The 19,576-nt window shown below is 40.5% G+C and overlaps 1 protein-coding gene and 1 pseudogene across 28 annotated transcripts in view; both read left to right on the forward strand.

Moving 5' to 3' along the window:
- MAP4 (microtubule associated protein 4) overlaps positions 1-19,576 on the forward strand; it is a 231,005-nt gene that overhangs the window by 111,737 nt on the left and 99,692 nt on the right. The window contains exon 4 of one of the 28 annotated variants that reach the window (XM_003894494.5): positions 639-3,021. The exons of the other annotated variants lie outside the window; for them this stretch is intronic. Coding sequence (XP_003894543.1) covers positions 639-646 — 8 coding nt within the window. The 3' untranslated portion in view covers positions 647-3,021. Of the gene's footprint in view, positions 1-638; positions 3,022-19,576 lie in introns of those variants that run through there. 28 annotated transcript variants of the gene reach the window in all.
- On the forward strand, positions 4,433-16,428 carry LOC101020151 (annotated as a pseudogene).

The raw sequence follows: 19,576 nt of genomic DNA on the forward strand, positions 1-19,576 counted from the left end.
AAAAATAGATACTTGGCCGGGCGTGATGGCTCACACCTGTAATCCCAGCACTTTTGGGAGACCGAGGCGAGTGGATCACCTGAGGTTGGAAGTTTGAGACCAGCCCGGCCAATATGGTGAAACCCCATCTCTACTAAAAATACAAAAATTAGCTGGACGTGGTGGCATGTGCCTGTAGTCCCAGCTACTTGGGAGGCTGAGGCAGAAAAATGGCTTGAACCTGGGAGGCAGAGGTTGCAGTGAGCCGAGATCGTACCACTGTACTCCAGCCTGGTCAACAGAGCAAGACTCCGTCTCAAAAAAAAAAAAAAGATACTTTACTGAAAATATGCATGTTTTATTGGGGGAGGGAAGGTGGAGGGAGGGGATGACAGTGCATGTTTTTGGAGCATGTGGTAACTTCATTCTAATTTGGCCATCACTACCTGGAACATCTAACTCAATGCCATTTTGAAAATTCCCTTTTCTGTTTCCTTCAGAATGTAATCTATAGTCCCGAGAGCAAACCAGCTTCATTAATAGCTTGGGTTTATGAGCATCTTGTGATATTGAACTTGCTGTTTACTAATGACCTGTGCTTTTCCACCCTTTCCTTCCCCTTCCTACTTCTTCCTCCCTCTCTATTTTTCTCCTCCTAGAAGCCTAGCGTGTCTCTCAACACTGGGGCTACTGCAACACCAGACCAGTGATCTTTCCTAAGCACCGTTATACTTCTAAAACCTTCAGCATTTTGCAGAGCTTTGCTTTTCCTTCCTGGACACGATGTAGAAGAAACTGAGGGTAGTTCTTCGGGGCCTATTTCTGCTGATGCCTGAGCAAACAACCTGCTTCCTCTTGTGCTCTGCAGGGTTTGATGGAGCCTCATTTCCCTTTGTGAACACAAAGTGCAGAATGAATTCTTTTTAATTTTAGTAATTTTTACAAAGGTTATCTGATGTCTTTTATTTTTTGTTTTCTTCATGATTTTATCATTTGATTCATTCTCACATTTTTTTCCTTTAAATATTTTTAGTTGACCTTTTTCCTTTGGTTTTCAAATCTTCAACATAAATCAGAATAGTGTAACACCAAATGAGAACATGTGTTTTCATAAAGGGGTTGAGGCCACCAGTACTGCAGTGAATTTCCTTTTCTCCTCCCTCCTCTTTTCCTCTGAGCTTGCTTTTAGGGAAGGTTAATCTTATAGGCTACCTATCTTTCTCTCCACCTTACTAAAATCTGAGTAATGATAAATATTTTAATTTTAAGTTTTTAAATTTAGGATTACTCAGAGCTACTCTTGAGTATTTTTCCAAATTAAATCATCCTTTATTATTTGCAAGTTGGACCAAATTTTTTTTTTTTTTTTTTGGAGATGGACTCTATCTAAGGATTGTTTCAAAAGGACTTTCTTATTCTCATTCCTAATTTTTTCTTATTCCCATTCCTAATTTTTTCAAACTAATTGCTTAAATCTAGAACCAGTCGAGATTAGTACTGTACAATGGTAAGCTTTGATTGTATTTATAGAAATATAAAATATGGACCATGTTTTGAAATCTTAGAGGAATTCTAGTTTAAGATCTGAAATACTTTAAAGTTTTCTATCGTCTTACTGATTATGAAGGTTCTTATAACCCCCAAGGTAAAAATTATTTCAGCTTAAAAGAAATAATTGGCACCATGTTCTGAGAAAGATTTTGAGATATACATTGTTTTTTGTTTTTGAGATGGGGTCTCACTCTGTCGCCTAGGCTGGAGTGTGGTGGCGTGATCTTGGCTTACTGCAACCTCTGCCTCCCAGATTCCAGTGGTTCTCCTGCCTTAGCCTCCCAAGTAGCTGGGATTACAGGCGTGTGCCACCACACCGGCTAATTTTTGTATTTTTAGTGTTGCGAGGCTGGTCTCGAACTCCTGATCCCAAGTGATCCACCTGCCTTGGCCACCCAAAGTGCTGGAATTACAGGTGTGAGACACTGTGCCTGGCCAGATATACATTGTTTTAGATCCCCTGATACAAAACTACTTTTGAGATGGTAAGATTAGAATATCATGAAAGTTTAAACTGAATCCCTGCAGCGACTTCTGGAATTTAGGAAGCATTCCCTCTTCTACAGCGATCTGGTCACAGGGCTGGATTCTCTGACAAAAATTTATTCTATGGATTCTGGACAGAAGACACGTGAGGGTGATATGTTTTAAAGGAAAGAGGTTATGCTTATCTTCTTTGCAGTTGATAAAATATTAAAACTGTCTTGCCATAGAGAATATACCATCAAATAAAACAACCCTTTCCCTTTGGTGTACAGTTACTTATTAAGTTGATTTTTGGGTTTCTTTCGCCAGGGAACTTTTCAAAACTGGTAGTGATTATTTTTAAAAATCATGTTTGACATCTTTCTATTGCTCGGAACCAGTCCCTATAGCTGTCTAAGTTATGGGTGGAGAAGTCTGGGTATGACCCCATTGTGTACACTCACACTTCATGATTGACATTGATTTACTCTTTTATTTCCATTTGATTATGCTTATTTTTGTTTGAAATTTGTTTTTTTCAAATATGTTTCCTTTTTGAACTTGCAGAATTGTTGAAATTTTCTAATAGCCAGCTAAAATTTGGTATATATTAGCTCTGTTCGTTTCACTTGGACGTTTCATTTTGAAAGAAAGAATTTTTATGTTTCACATATAGTTTCATACAGAGTAGCCAGTCCCATAATGAAATGCTGTATTGCCATAGTGGTCACACCCAAGTGGTCCAGTATCTCAATGGCGAGGCAGCCGGATTGGTCAGGGCTGCTTTGTTGAAATGTGATGATTTTCGTATGACTTCTTTCTCTTTCTCTCTCTCTTTTTTTTTCCTTTTTTGGCCCAGTGTTGAAGATATAGAACTTTGTTTTTAAATGTTTTTATAACTTCATTCGTATACCTAAGTTTGTATTTTTTGTGACTTTAGACTTCAACAGTTTGTATATCGGGACTTTTAATGTGATTACTGTACTAAATAAATTCCACTAATAAACATCTTACATTAACATCTTATGGACTGGATTTGGTTGGGGTCATAATTATTGAAATATAATGTTACTAAAACACAAGTTGGGTAAAGACTTGAGGCCCAAGTTCTAGGTCTAATATAGCTTCTAATCCTACCCAGATTAATTGTATGGACTTTTAAGTTTTTGTCAAGCATTTTCATTTATGATTTTTGATAGTCATTGTAAACTCTCTTTTATCCAGAATTATAAAAGTTAAGTTCAAATGACTACTGATATTTAATGTCATTTTGTGAGAAAGTCACTTGACAGAAAGGTATTAAGAAGTTACTCCAAAAGGAAGCTTCCATGGTATATCAGTTGTTGTTAGATGCTTTCTAATACTACATTTGTTAATTTCTAACACTACATTTAGTTTAGTGCAGTTAAAATCACATTCACAGTCTTCCAAAGTGCCTCCTGAATTATCAAATAAAATTTGCTACATTCAGTAACATTTAGTTTGGTAACTTTATTATTTGATAACCCGGTATGCAGTATCTGGGAAGAATTCAACAAAATTCCCAGTTCCCTAGCCATTCTGGGTTAGTGTTTGTTTACAGTAGGGTTGCAAGTACAATATGTTGACTGAATTAAGACATTAAAAATATTTTATGTCTAAGTAATTTGCATAGCCTAAGGAACTTTTTAAGCTTGGCAGACATTTTTGTTAAGAACACTTAATTTAGGCCGGGCGCGGTGGCTCAAGCCTGTAATCCCAGCACTTTGGGAGGCCGAGACGGGTGGATCACGAGGTCAGGAGATCGAGACCATCCTGGCGAACACGGTGAAACCCCGTCTCTACTAAAAATACAAAAAACTAGCCGGGCGAGGTGGCGGGCGCCTGTAGTCCCAGCTACTCCGGAGGCTGAGGCAGGAGAATGGCGGGAACCCGGGAGGCGGAGCTTGCAGTGAGCTGAGATCCGGCCACTGCACTCCAGCCCGGGCTACAGAGCAAAACTCCGTCTCAAAAAAAAAAAAAAAAAAAGAACACTTAATTTAATGTTTTTAGATTTCCTTTTTGTTAAAACAGCTCAGTAATCTGTTCTCAGGTTTAAAGCACAGATTTTAAATACTGTAAGGAATAATTGACCATTAACTTTATTATACATGCCCTAGGATTAAAGCTTTTGGTAATTGAAGCAATTCTTGAATTATGTTATTGTACTCATCCCTGATGAGAGGTGAAACCTGGCTTCATTTGGATTCTTCCTCCTTATGATAATATGGTGGGAGGCTAGAGGGTGTTCTAGGCAAAGACACAGGACTGGTCAGGCAGGCACAGAATGTTAGTTTCATTCCTAAATCATATGTAATACTGGATTATCCTCAATTTTATGTTGATGCCGTTTCTATTACAGTGAAGGTTTAACAAGACTTAACTACAAATTATTTGTGGGATAAAGCTCTGTGCGACCATGGAGGTAAATTACTCTTATTTACAGTGGTTGGGGCTAGACACATTGCACTAAGTGCTGTACAAATGGCAGTGTTACTGGTTGTTTTCATTGTAATTAGAGTGCGTAAATGGTTTATTATTGTGATAACTGTTTGCATGTGTAAAGTCATGCCAGCAGTGAAACAGTAATACCACTTTGTAAGAATGTCATGACACAGAAGGTATTCCGTGTGCTTCATCACTATCTCATCTGGTAGGATGCAAAGGATTTAGCATCAGAAAAATGCAAAAGCACCAAAAATGTGAAATATTAACAGATACATAAATCTGTGGTGTGTTAGTTTCTGAACGGCTGTTGGAGCCATGCCATAAATTGTCATAACTCACAAGTGGAGCCCAAACATAAGCTGCACGTTATTGTTGCTGTGTATAGACATAGCAAGACATCCATCCCAACTCCACCAAATTCCTGGAACAAAGCTTTATTTCTTTTCTTTCATTTTCCAGATAATGAGTTGCATGCTGGAGACACATCAGTAAATCAACAGCATCTAATGTTTCTTAAAGTTTCTTTGGTTCATGGTTTTCTAATACAAATGCAGAATTTCTCTTCAGAAAAGTCCACATATACCCATATACAAGATGTTACATTTGCTTCTAGGGTGTTTAGGACTCCACTGAAACAGCTCATGGACTAGAATCCTTTTCTAAGCCAAGCATTTAATTATACTCTAAGTCATGTTATTTCAGTTTCTTTTGGGGTTTTGTATTGAATAAGACAAAATAGCTTCTTCTTGAGCTTTAAGTGAAAATATAATTCTGATTTTTTTTGTTTGTTTTTGTTTTTGAGATGAAGTTTTGCTCTTGTTGCCCAGGTTTGAATGCAATGGCACAATCTTAGCTCACTGCAACCTCCGCCTCCCAAGTTTAAGCGATTCTCCTGCCTCAGCCTCCCAAGTAGCTGTAGCTGGGATTACAGGCTCCTGCCACCAAGCCCAGCTAATTTTTTGTATTTTTAGTGAGATGGGGTTTCACCATGTTGGCCAAGCTGGTCTCGAACCCCTGACCTCAGGTGATCCACCTGCCTCAGCCTCCCAAAGTGCTGGGATTGTAGGTGTGAGCCACCGTGCCCAGCCTTCTGATGTTTTTTGTTTTTTTGGGTCTTTTCTGAGATGCAGTTTCACTCTTGTTCCCCAGGCTGGAGTGCAGTGCAAAGGCGCAATCTCTGCTTACAGGCATACGCCACCACACCTGGCTAATTTTGTATTTTTAGTAGAGTCGGGGTTTCTCCATGTTGGTCAGGCTGGTCTCAAACTCCCAACCTCAGGTGATCTGCCTGCCTCGGCCTCCCAAAGTGCTGGAATTATAGGCATGAGCCACTGTGCCCGGCCTTTAAAGGCTTTTTTAAAAACCTGTCTCAAGTTCTAGCTACTGAGAGAAAATCCACGCTGAGGCAAGGGCTTTGCATGTAGGTAGTTTATTTTGGGAAGTGGCCCCAGGGCACAAGAGTGGGATACCGGGAAAAGTGAAATTAGAGGAAAAGACAATACAGTGAAGTGTGGCTACTAACCTAGTCACTACTGTGGGCAAAGTGGGCTTAATTCTTTTGGGGTCTTTTGAGGACCTGTGTAGAATGCCTCTCCGTGTTCTCTACCTGAGTATCTCCGTTATAGAATTGGATAACGTTTATTCACCATTTACCATCTCTCATTGCTTAACACTCTTCTTTTTTTTTGAGACGGAGTCTTGCTCTGTCACCCAGGCTGGAGTGCAGTGGCGCGCTCTCGGCTCACTGCAAGCTCCGCCTCCTGGGCTTAACACTCTTGTACTTCTGGATTTGCACGTGTGCAGTGCCAGGCTGCAGATGTCTTGTCTCTTGGTGTCAGAGAAGTTGTAGGACAGAAAACTCTGGTTTGGTTGATACAGAGTGCTGTCAAATCACACCTATGTGCAGCTGGATGCTGCAGCAATAGCTAGAATAAATGGTCAACTTAACAGTATGAGGTGGGGGCACAAGAAGTATCTTAATTAACCAAGAGGTTAGTTAATTCAAAGCAAGATTCTCTTAACGTAAGATTTGTATGCTTATGACTTATCATAGAGAATGAGATCCTTCAACACTGTAGAGGAAATTTGAAGGAACTCCATCTATTATGGTACTAATCCTTTTTTTCTCTCTCTCCCTGAGCCCCACGAGACAGTTTCACTCTCATTGCCCAGGCTGGAGTGCAATGGCGTGATCTCGGCTCACTGCAACCTTCGGCTTACTGCAACCTCCACCTCCAGGGCTCATGATTCTCTTTCCTTAGCCTCCTGAGTAGCTGGGATTACAGGTTCCTGCCACCATGTCTGGCTAATTTTTGTATTTTTAGTAGAGATGGGGTTTCAGCATGTTGGCCAGACTGTTCTTGAACTCCTGACCTCAGGTGATCCACCTGCCTTGGCCTCCCAAAGTGCTGGGATTACAGGCGTGAGCCACTGCGCCCAGCCAGGTGCTAATTCTTGAGCTGCATTGTTGGAAACTGTAGAAATAGCCACAGATGTTAGTTTTGGAATTTTCCACCCAAATGTTTTCTTCTTGAGTTAGTTTTAGTAGTTTTTATGTTTCTAGAAATTTGTTCATTTCATCTAGGTTATGTAATTTGTTTGCCTACAGTTCTTAGTATTCCCTTATAAACCTTTTTTATTCCTGTAAGATTCATAGTGGTATCTCCTTTTTATTTCTGGTTTTAGTAGTTTGAATCCTTTTTTCTTAATAAATGTAATTAAAGGTTTGTCATTTTTTTTCATCTTTTGAAAAACCAACTTTCAGTTTTGGTGAGTTTTCTCTATTTTCTCTCCTCTGTTTCCTTTATTTCCACTTTAATCTTTTTTTTTTTTTTTTTTTTTTTTTTTTTTTTTTTTTGAGGCCGGGTCTGGCTCTGTCGCCAGGCTGGAGTGCGGTGGCGGATCTCAGCTCACTGCAAGCTCAGCCTCCCGGGTTCCACGCCATTCTCCGGCCCTCAGCCTCCCGGTAGCTGGGACTTCAAAAGGCCCAGCCACCTCGCCAGCTAGTTTTTTTTTGTATTTCTTAATGAGGCGGGGGTTTCACGTGTTAGCCAGGATGGTCTGCCAGGTCTCCTGACCTCGTGATCCGCCAGATCTCAGCCTCCCAAAGTGCTGGGATTACAGGCTTGAGCCACCGCGCCCGGCCCACTTTAATCTTTTTTATTTCCTTTCTTCTGCCTAATTTGAGTTTAATTTGCTATTTTTCTAGTTTCCTTAGGTAGAAGGTTATGTTAGTGATTGGTGATTTTTATTTTATTTTATTCTTTTAATATAGGTGTTTATGGCTATACATTTCCCTCTTATGTTTTAGCTGTACCTCTTAAGATTTGATATGTTGTATTTTCATTTTCATTCATCTGAAAGTATTTTCTAATTTCTTTTGTGATTTCTTTGATGTGTTGATTATTTAGGAGTGTGTTAATTTCTGCATATTTGTGTATTCCCCAATCTTCTGTTTACTTTCTAATTTCATCCCATTGTGGTTGGAGAACATAATTTGTATTCTTTCAATCCCTTTCAATATATTGAGGTTTGTTTTCTGGCCTAACATATGGTCTGTCCTGAAGAGGACTGTATATTCTGCTCTTGATGGGGGTGGAATGTTCTGTAAGATGTCTGTTAGATCAAGTTGGTGTATAGAGTTATATAGGTCTTCTCTTTCCCCGTTGGTATTCTGTCTTGTTGTTCTATCCATTAGTGAAAGTGAGGTATTGCAGTATCCAACAATTATTATTGAATAGTCTGTTGCTTGTTCAAGTTCTATTACATTTCAATTTTACATGCTTTTCACATTTCTCAAGGATAAATTCCTTGCGAAAAATGCTACTATTGTGGATAAGAAAGATACACACAAATGATTGCTACAACTATGAAGCCTCTAGGGGCCACGAAAGCAGCAGTTGAAATGTCGGTCACTGGTAGGATGATTTAAAGTGTTTTTCTGTTTTGAGGCAGGGTCTCACTCTGTCACCCAGGCTGGAGTGCAGTGGTGTGATCATGGCGGCCTGGAACTCTGGGTTCAAGTAATCCTCCCGTCTCAGTTTCCCAAGTAGCTAGGACTGCAGGTGCACACCACCATGCCTGGCTAATTTTTAAAATCTTTTGTAGAGACATGGTCTTGCTTTTTTGCCCAGGATGGTCTTGAACTCTTTGCTTCAAGCGTTCTTCCCACCTCGGCCTCCCAAAGTACTGGGATTACAGGTGTCAGTCACTGTGCCCGGCCTAAATGTGTTATTTTATTTTATTTTATTTTATTTTATTTTATTTTATTTTATTTTATTTTATTTTTATTATTTTTGAGAAGGAGTCTTGCTTTGTTGCCCAGGCTGGAGTGCAGTGGCATGATCTTGGCTCACTGCAGCTTCTACCTTCCGGGTTCAAGTGATTCTCTTGCCTCAGCCTGCCGAGTAGCTGAGATTACAGGTGCCTGCCACCATGCCCATCTAATTTTTGTATTTTCAGTAGAGACAGCATTTTACCATGTTGACCAGGCTGGTCTCAAACTCCTGACCTCAAGTGATCTGCCCATCTTGGCCTCCCAAAGTGCTGGGATTATAGGCATAAGCCACTGTACCCAGCCTAAATGTGTTTTTTGTTTTGTTTTGTTTTTTTGTGATGGAGTCTTACTCTGTCGCCCAGGCTGGAGTGCAATGATGCAATCTCGGCTCACTGCAACCTCCACCTCTGGGTTCAAGCAATTCTCCTGCCTCAGCCTCCCAAATAGCTGGGATTACAGGCATGTGCCACCACGCCCGGCTAATTTTGTGTTTTTAGTAGAGATGGGGTTTCTCCATGTTGGTCAGACTGATTTCGAACTCCCGACCTCAGGTGATCTGCCTGCCTTGGCCTCCCAAAGTGCTGGGATTACAGGCGTGAGCCACCGCACCCAGCCCTAAATGTGTTTTTAAAAGATGATCTTTTTTCCTCAAAATGTCAACAGTATTTTTTGCAGAAATAGAAAAATCCATTTGGAATCTCAAAGAGCCCTCCTGAATAGCCAAAACAATCTTGAAAAAGAACAAAGTTGGAAGTCTCATTTGTTGATTTTCAAAACTTACTAAAATGCTATAATAATCAAAACTGTGTTGTATTGACTTCAAGGGAGACATATAGATCAAGGAACGGAATGGAAAGCCCAGAAATAAACTCTTTTATACATGGTAAGATGATTTTAGACAACGGTACCAGGACCATTCAATGGGAGAGGATAGTGTTTTCAGTAAATGATGTGGCGAAAACTGAATATCCACATAAAAAAAGTTGGATCCTTCTGGGAACAGTGGTTTATGCCAATAATCCCAGCGCTTTGGGAGGCCAAGTGAGAGGATTGCTTGAGGCAAGGAGTTCAAGACCATAGGGAGACCTCATCTCTTAAAAGAAAAAAAAATTGGCCAGGTGCGGTGTCTCACGCCTGTAATCCCAACACTTTGGGAGGCCCAGGAGGGCGGATCACGAGGTCAGGAGACAGAGATCATCCTGGCTAACACAATGAAACCCCATCTCTACTAAAAAATACAAAAAGTTAGCCTGGCGTGGTGGCAGGCACCTGTAGTCCCAGCTACTCGGGAGGCTGAGGCAGGAGAATGGCGTGAATGCGGGAGGTGGAGCTTGCAGTGAGCCGAGATGTGCCACTACACTTCAGCCTGGGCGACAGAGCAAGACTCTGTCTCAAAAAAAAAAGAAAAAAGAAAAAAAAATTAGCTGGTGTGGTAGTGTAGGCCTGTAGTCCCAGCTACTCAGGAAGCTGAGGCAGGAGGATCCTTTGAGCTGAGGAGTTCAAGACTGCAGTGAGCTATGGTAAAGTATACCACTGCACTTCATCCTGGGAGACAGAGAGAAATCCTATCTCTCCCTCTCTCTCTCTCTTTTTTTTTTAAGTTGGACCCTTATCTTATATTAAAAAATTAACTTAAAATGGATCAAAGACCTAAACAAAGCACTAAAGCTATACATTTCTTAGAAGAAAACACAGGGGGAAATCTTCATGACATTGGATTTGGCAGTGTTTTCTTGGATATACACCACAAACACAGACAACAAAAGAAAAAACAGATAAATTAGGCTATATGAAAATTGAAAATTTTTGTCTATCTCTGTAGAGTGAAAAGGTAACCCATGGAGGCAAAATATTTGCAAATCTTTTATCTTCTCAGGAGTTAATATCCAGAATATGTAAATAACTCCTACAGCTCAACAACAACAAGAACAAAATTAAAAATATAGACAAAGGACTTGAAGAAACATTTCTTCATAAAAGATACATAAATCGCCAAGAAACACATGAAAAGATGCTTAGCATCATTAATCATTAGAGAAATGCAAATCAAAACCACAACAAAATATCACTTCATACTCATTAGGATGGCTAGTATGAAAACAAGAACAGAAATTAGCAAGTTTTCAAGAGGATGTGGAAAAATCAGAACCCTTGTGTACTGCTGGTAGGAATGTAAAATGAAAGTGCTATGGAAAATAGTATGGTGGCTCCTCAAAAAATTAAAAACAGAATTATTGTAAGATACGGCAACCCAACTTCTGGATATATGCCCAAAGGAATTGAAATCAGGGACTTGAACAGATATTTGTACACTCATGTTTGTAGCAGCATTATTCACAGTGGCCAAAAGATGGAAGCAACCCAAATGTCCCGTCAACACATGGAATGAATAAGCAAAAATGTGGTACGTTCATATAATGGAACGTTATTTAGCCTTAAAAAGGAAGGAAATTCTGATATGATACAACATGAATAAACCTTGAAGACACTGTGCTAAATGAAAAAAGCCAGTCACAAAAGTACAAATTTGTATGTGGTACCTAAAGTAGTCAAATTTACAGAAATTAATATACTCCATTTATATGAATTACCTTTAGTAGTCGGATTTACAGAAACAAAGTAGAATGGTGGTTCCCAGGGACTGGGAGAGACGGGGAATGGAGGTGTTGTTGCTTAATGGGTACAAAGTTTCTGATTTGCAAGATGAAAAAGTTCTGGAGATGGATGGTGTTGATGATTGCACAACAATGTGAATGTACTTAATACCATTGAACTGTACACGTAAAAATTGTTAAAATGGTAGAAATAAACAAATGCAGCTCATTTATTTAAAGTAAAAATTTCAAAGTAACCATCATTTATGTTACAGATCTCTTCAGGATTAAAGGGATGCTTTATATGTTAGGTATCTTGTGGGTTTATTCTGGTTTGTCCAGTTGCAGAGAGAAATGCACAAATATGTAAACATTGCTTAAATGCTAAGCAGTTATAGGGAACATTTTGTAAGAACAGATACAATATTGGTTAAATTCCATGAGGAGGTTGAGTGAGAACTGAGGAAATTTGAAATTCGAGCTTGAAATCTCCATTTGGATGTAGAATTGACATCTCAAATTTGAAATATTTTAAACTGAATTCATGATTGCCCCACCCCAAAATCAAAACAAAGAAGAAAAAAAACACCTGCCTCCCTATCTCATTAAATTGAAATTCTGTCCTAGTTGTTCAGTCTAAACATTTGGTTTCCCTGTCCTCTTCTGTTCCTCTCACACCCCACACCCAGTTTGTCAGAAAAAGATGTTTGGAACCTGACCACATCTCGCCACCTCCACTGCCCCCTCCCTGATTGGACCACCATCATTAACCTTGACTACTGTAGTAACTCCCCAAATTAGTCTGTCTGCTTCCATTTGCTTGCTCCCTGCAGCATATTCTTAAAAACATCTCCAGTGGTCCTGTACATTGATCATGCTGTTCTTTTGCACAGAACCCTCCAGTGGTTTCCCATCTCAAGGTAAAAGCCAAAGTCCTTTTGAAATACCACAAGGCCCTATGATGTCCTTGTCATCTTTCTGACCAGATCTTTTCTTAGTTACCCCTTTGCTTACTTTGCTTCATGGTGTTCTTGCTACTGTTCCTTGAACAAGCCAGGTGGGCATCTGCCTTGAGCTCTGAGCACTATATGTTTTCTCTGCCTGGAATGTTCTTCCCTCTGATATATTCATGATTGACTCTTCACTTTCTCAATGAGTACTTCTCAACTATCTTTTTTAACATTGCACCCCTTCTATTTTTTTATCCCACTGTTCTACTTGAATTTTCTTTGTGGCATTTGTCATGCCACTTTCTGATAATTTGTATGGTTTACTTATCTGCCTTTCCCCATCAGAAGAAGATATTATAGAAACAAATTTTATGAGAGGGACAGGGTTTTTGTTTTGGTCACTGTTGTGGCCCAGCACCTAGAACACTGTCTGATGGATAGTAGATCCTCTGTAGCTATTGAATGAATAATCTTTAATATCTATTTGCTTCCGGCTTCACATGGGAAAAGAAACTTAAAAACAAGACCAGATACAATTGCAATAATTCTTGCCAGGTTATTGGTACACATCTTTCTGGAAATATGTTATCTGTCGTGAATTTATTTAAATTTTGAGAAAGCTGTGGATAGAGCACCTACTAACTTTGATTTCTTAGGCAAGTTGTTTGCCCTCTTTGAGGCTAAGATTCCTGCTCTGTAAAAGGAGAGCTCAATAAAAATAGTTGTTTGCCTGAAGTGACAAATTATTTTCAGTGCTTTGCAACCTCGTTGAAGGGGTTAATATTTAAATATAAGATGATATTAGAATGATGATTAATGTCCACATAGAAAGTCCTTACAGTTCAACCCATTATATACTTTTGTTAATGAATCATTCTGTTTGACCATCAGCCCCTTTTCCTACTTAATTGATTGTGTAACAGTATTTTAATTGGATGTAACTGGAGCATATCGGTCCATTGTGAAGCAGAAATACTCTGTTTCTAGAGGACAAAACTGGAGGTGAAACTTCAAAAGTGAGCTCCAGGCAGACTGAAAGAGTTTTTTTGTTTTGTTTCTTGTGAAAAAATTAACTTAGGACTCTCACTGCAAAAAACTGGCAAGCCTGGCCCTCCAGTGGGTTTTCAGCAATTTAAAATGAAATGAGAAGATGTAAAACTGTGTCAACTGTAAACTTAAGTATTAACATTAGATTCCTTAGAGGTTTTAATTGAAGGATTTTGCTTTCTATTTAACAAATTAATATTTCTGGTCTTCAGTTTTTCTGTGTAAAACGAACAGGCATTCTGCTGTTTCTGCTGCTGCTGTTAGTGCTGAGCAACAGAGATACAGTGTGCTCTGCGGTAGGTGATAGCTTTTTAGACATTTAGAGATTAACATGTACCTTCTGATTTATTTTCTTTGGGTTAAACGTCTTTCATTTTTTCTTCACTCTTTCCTATTATGTAGATTTATGCTGTTTTTAATGGCCAATATTTGGATCAGAGTCTAGTCAGGAGACAGAAGCTACACCATAATTTGAACAGAGAATTTACTATAGAGGTAAAGAGAACTCTAAAGAATACAGGAATGACAGATACAGGGAATAGTCACTACCCTTAGGGCTGGGGCAGAGTATACAAAGAAATACCAAATTTGGAAAAGTACGCCCCCCCCCGCCCCCCACCCCCAAAGCTGATTACATATCTTGGGGGAAATCTCCATTTGGTAGTAAAGATGTTTGCTGAGTTGCCGCAGGTCAGGGTGATGATGTAGGGCAAGCAAACCCCCAAATTGGGGCTTAACCCAGGAGGGTTCTTGGCTTTGCCAAGAAAGAATTTAAGGGTGAGCCAGTAGTGAGCGAAAGAAACTTTTATTGAACCAATACTGCTTCTTGCTGAGCAGGGGTAACCCATAGGCAGTGTGCCCAGAATTGCTGCCTGTGGGCTGCTAACTAGCTGTTTATATTTGTTATTAATTATATGCTAATTAAGAGGCAGGTTATTTAGAACTTTCTGGAAAAGGGGCTGGAAGTTTCTGGAATCAGATAAGGTAACTTCTAGGCTGTTGCCATGGCATTTGTAAACTGCCATGGCACTGGTAGGAGTGTCTGTATGCTAATAAACCATGAGGGCAGCTAGTGGTTACTTTTGTCAGCATCTGCTGGTTTCAGCCAGATCTTGTTCCAATCAGCAGGGTGTGACAGGAAATTAAGTCCTGCTGGTTTCCTACCTCAAAGGTAGTTAAGCAGGAAGCTGTACTTGGGGGTGCTACGGCGTCACCAGCAAGCCTGTTTGAGGCACTGGTGGAACTTGCCTGGGAAGATGTCCATGGGAGTGCCCACTAAAGCTTGTTGGGATGAGCACCATGGAAGTAAGAAGATGGAAAAGCACACTAGAACCGGGAAGAGAAACCCCTTCCTTCCATGCCCTCTACTAAGCTTAGTATCATCATGCCAGCTGTCTAGGAAGAAATGTTTACATTATTATAAGCAGGGCAATGAAAGGTAGATTTGGAATTGAGAAGCAATATATTGATTTCTTGCACAGCCTATTATTTTGACTACTTAGCTTCCATACGCACTTTACACACATTTGAGCTCCCATATAACAATGAAACAACTCGTTTCCACCTAACAAGATACAGCTATGTCAGAGGGTGAAACTCTTACCCTTGTTCTAAAATGAGGAATGAGGACATGCTCAGCCCTGATAGTCACTGTATCCATTGCTGGCTATGCTTTTGTTTGTTTGTTTGTTTTTGTAATAGAGTCGGGGTTTCGCTGGGTTGCCCAGGCTAGTCTCAAACTCCTGAGCTCAAGCAATCCTCCGGCCTCAGCCTCCCAATGTCCTGGAATTATAGGTGTGAGCCACTGTGCCCATCCTGCTGGCTGTTTATCAGTCCTCAAATAGAAGTTCCAGCGGCAGAGGGCCAAGGTCATGTGATGGGAGCTGGGGGCTTGGAGTTCTGAGGGAAGAGGAGTGAAATATTGGGGGATGTGGCAGTATCACTGACAGTGAGGTTTTTTGGAAACTTTTTTGGTCTGATTTGTGAGATTGATATTGTCCTTAATGATAAGGAAACAGAAAATGGCAGAAGTGAAAACTGAAAATGGCAAAGTAAAAAAACTGTCTTCTCTATGATGGAGAATCTGTTTCAGGAAAGGTGAAAGAGACTAGAAAGAGGCTAGAGCACCAAAACATTAGAATTGAGTTTGTACGTCAAATTGAACTTTTCTATGATAAGAGTAATATTCAAGAGTTTGTTAACCTACTGAAAGAACTAGCCTTACCAGGAGAAGTGACTCAGAAGTTGTGATTTTGAATTTATACAAGTTGAAAAGTCATGAGAATCTTACATTGGCGCTAATGTCCTCTTGATGTATTGAAGTGGTAGTAGTAAGAAGACTGACAGACTTGGTAAAAAGAATGTGATCTTACTGTTCACCAACTTGCCAGCTATTCTGATGGAAGTCGGTATTGAAGATTGTCTTCCTATAGAAGTTGAATATAATGAAGTATCATTTAAAGGATGTGACTGTTACAGAAATTTACTTCTTGTAAGAATAAAAATACAACATATATGGGGTTACAACTGATCAAAAAAGAGATCACAGCAATTGGACCCAGTAAGTACCACCACAGAAAGAGAAACAGTTGCCAAATATGAAGTAGTGGATGGTACACCAGTAAAAGGTGAATCAGTTCCAATAAGACTATTGTTAGCAGGATATGACCTAACTCCAACAATGAAAGTTATGAACAAAAAAGTTTCAGTAAGGTACTTTTTGAATTTAGTGCCTGTTGATGAGGAAGACAGAGGGTACTTTAGGTAGCAGATCATTTTATGGAGAAAAGCTCCTGTAAAACTGAGGAAGCAGAATAAACTTTCACCAGTGATTTGAACCTCCAGAATCACAAGCATCTGCTGAATAGCCTGAAATATACTGAATAGGATGAAAAAGAAAAACAAAACTGTCATCATTGAGATTAAGTTAAACAGGTTAAAGATGACTGCAGCATGTGGAGGGGCAAAATGGTCATAACTCTGCCTGGGCACGGTGGCTCACGCCTGTAATCCCAGCACATTGGGAGGCTGAGGCAGGCGGATCACTTCAGATCCCAAGTTCAAGACCAGCCTGGCCAACATGATGAAACCCCATCTCTACTAAAAATGCAAAAAGTTAGCTGGGCATGGTGGTATGTGCCTGTAATCCCAGTTACTTGGGAGGCTGAGGCAGAATTGCTTGAATCCAGGAGGCAGAGGTTGCAGTGAGCGAAGAGCGCACTGCTGCACTCCAGCCTGGGCAACAGAGCAAGACTCCATCTCAAAAAAAATAAAATAAAAATGGCCAAAACTCAATTTATATTCATCTTCCTTTATCTTACAGCACTACATTTATTTCATGATATAGCAAAATGTCTTCATGTATATACATTTCTTTTTATTTATTTATTTTTATTTTTAATTTTTTTTGAGACGGAGTCTCACGCTGTCACCCAGGCTGGAGTGCAGTAGCGCAATCTTGGCTCACTGCAAACTCTGCCTCCTGGGTTCATGCCATTCTCCTGCCTCAGCCTCCTGAGTAGCTGGAACTATAGGCCCCCACCACCATGCCTGGCTTTTTTTTTTTTTTTTTTTTTTTTGTATTTTTAGTAGAGACCGAGTTTCACTGTGTTAGCCAGGATGGTCTCGATCTCCTGACCTCGTCATCCACCTGCCTCGGCCTCCCAAAGTGCTGGGATTACAGACATGAGCGACCGTGCCTGGCCACTTTTTTTTGTTTTTCCTTGAAAATCGCAGTTTGCCCAGGCTGGAGTGCAATGGTGTGATCTTGGCTCACTGCAACCGCTGCCTCCCAGGTTCAAGTGATTCTCCTGCCTCTCAGCCTCCCAAGTAGCTGGGACCACAGGTGCGTGCCACCACGCCCGGCTAATTTTTATATTTTTAGTAGAGACGGGGATTCTCCAGGCTGGTCTTGAACTCCTGACCTCAGGTGATCCACCCGCTTGGCCTCCCAAAGTGCTGGGATTACAGGTGTATGAGTCACCATGCCCGGCCACCTTCATGTATATACATTTTTAAAAGTGCTTTCTTTGAAATGCTCGAATTTCCTTAAACTGCCTTTTTTTTTTTTAACTGCACCCTTTGATGATAAGCATTCAGATATGCATCAGCATAAGCATTAAAGATTTTCATGTGGAAGAAAACAAAGTTCCACTGACTAGCTTGTTAACGAAAGTTGTATTATAAATCTAATTTCGAGCCGGGTGTGGTGGCTCACACCTGTAATTTCAGCACTTTGGGAGGCTGAGTTGGGTGGATCACGAGGTCAAGAGATCAATGACCATCCTTGCCAACATGTTGAAACCTTGTCTTTACTAAAAATACAAAAATTAGCCGGGTATGGTGGCGCACGCCTATAGTCCCAGCTACTTGGGAGGCTGAGGCAGGAGAATTGCTTGAACCCGGGAGACGGAGGTTGCAGTGAGCCGAGATCTTGCCACTGCACTCCAGCCTGATGACAGAGGGAGACTTGATCTCAAAAAAAAAAAAAAAAATAGCTGGGTGTGGTGCACATGCCTGTAATCCCAGTTACTCAGGAGGCTGAGGTAAGAGAATCACTTGAACCTGCAAGGCAGAGGTTGCAGTGAGCCAAGATCGCACCACTGCACTTCAGCCTGGGCAACAGAGTGAGACTCGGTCTCAAAAAAACAAAACTAAACTAATTCTAACTTATAGTAATGGGAAGAAGGAAAGAAGAAAATGGTTAGAATATACAAATAAATACCAAATATAATAGAGAAAGTTCATTATTCTCATTTCTGTGATTGGTAATGAGGCCATAGTTGATATCTAGGCTTCTTTCTTCAGTTACCTATTTCATGTTTCCCTTGCCCTCAGCATGAACCTCAGCTGGTTGAGGTTCTTTACCTGGTGAAATGACTCAAACTTTTATTCCCTCATTAGTCCAGTCCTTTTTTGGTTGCTGTAGTTTTCCATTAATCTTTATTTTTGGCATGGAAGTATTAAGAGGTGCCTTAGATAATCCCTTGGGTTTCAGACGTAGTCCTCCTTGCTTTCACTGTGTAGCAGCAACCCAGTTTCCCCTTGACAATTGGGCTCAATCTTTCCCAACCAGTAGGTTCAGCCTGTTGGTTCAGTGGTGTAAGGAGTCTCAAATAGCCAAGTGGCAGTCTCATCTTCTAATGCAATTAAACCATTGTTGTGTATGCTAGTAGATATATTTCCTGCTTAGGGACTAACACTTCCAAGCCAGCAGAACTCAGTTGTTAGGAGTGAAAGCAAAAATTCAGTGAGTAGATTGCTAGATATAATAGTGAGTGGAGCCACACACATTTCTACCCTTTGATTCCCAGACCTGCATATTCTGACTGTGGGAGGAAACAGCACCATGTAAGGGGTCTCTGATTGAAATCATTACCCCATCCTTTCAGGGCGCTGTCTCCCTGAAACTGTAACTTAGTCTTCAGTAATCAATTCCCTATTTTAATTAGGCCAACCATTCTGTGTGTTTGGGTGTGACAATACCAGTTAGGTCCATAGACATGAGCCCATTTCTGCATTTCTTTACTATGCAATGACTTTCTTGGTCAGGAGCAATGCTGTGTGGGCTTGGCATGGTGGCATATGCCTGTAACCCCAGCACTTTGGGAGGCCAAGGCAGGAGGATCACTTAAGTCGAGGAGTTTGAGAGCAGCCTGGGTAACATAGTAAGACCTCGTCTCTATTTTTTAAAAATATTTTTTTTTGGCCAGGCATGGTGGCTCACACCTGTAATCCCAGCACTTTGGGAGGCCAAGGTGGGCAGATTGCCTGAGGTTAAGAGTTAGATACCAGCCTTGCTAACATGGTGAAACCCCATCTCTACTAAAAATTTAAAAAAAAATTAGCTGGACGTGGTGGTGCATGCCTGTAGTCCCAGCTACTTGGGAGGCTGAGGCAGGAGAATTGCTTGAACCCAGGAGGCAGAGGTTGCAGTGAGCCAAGATCGTGCCACTGCACTCCAGACGGGGCGACAGAAGGAGACCTCGTCTCAAAAAAAAGAAAAATTTTTTTTTTTTTTTTTTTTTTTTAAGAAACAGCCGCAATGCTGTGTGGAATGTCATGGTGGTAGATTGGGCACTTCTATATAAGTTCATGGGTGGTGGAACTGACAAAAACATTATAGGCAGAGAAGGCAAATCTGTGTCCCGAATACATGTCTATTCTAGTGAGGACAAATCTCTTCCCTCACCCCTGCCCTCATTCCCCATAATAGAAGTCCAGCGTAATCAGCTTGCCACCAGGTGGTT

This window comes from Papio anubis, chromosome 2 (assembly GCF_008728515.1).
Source record: "Papio anubis isolate 15944 chromosome 2, Panubis1.0, whole genome shotgun sequence".
Taxonomy (NCBI): Eukaryota; Metazoa; Chordata; class Mammalia; order Primates; family Cercopithecidae; genus Papio; species Papio anubis.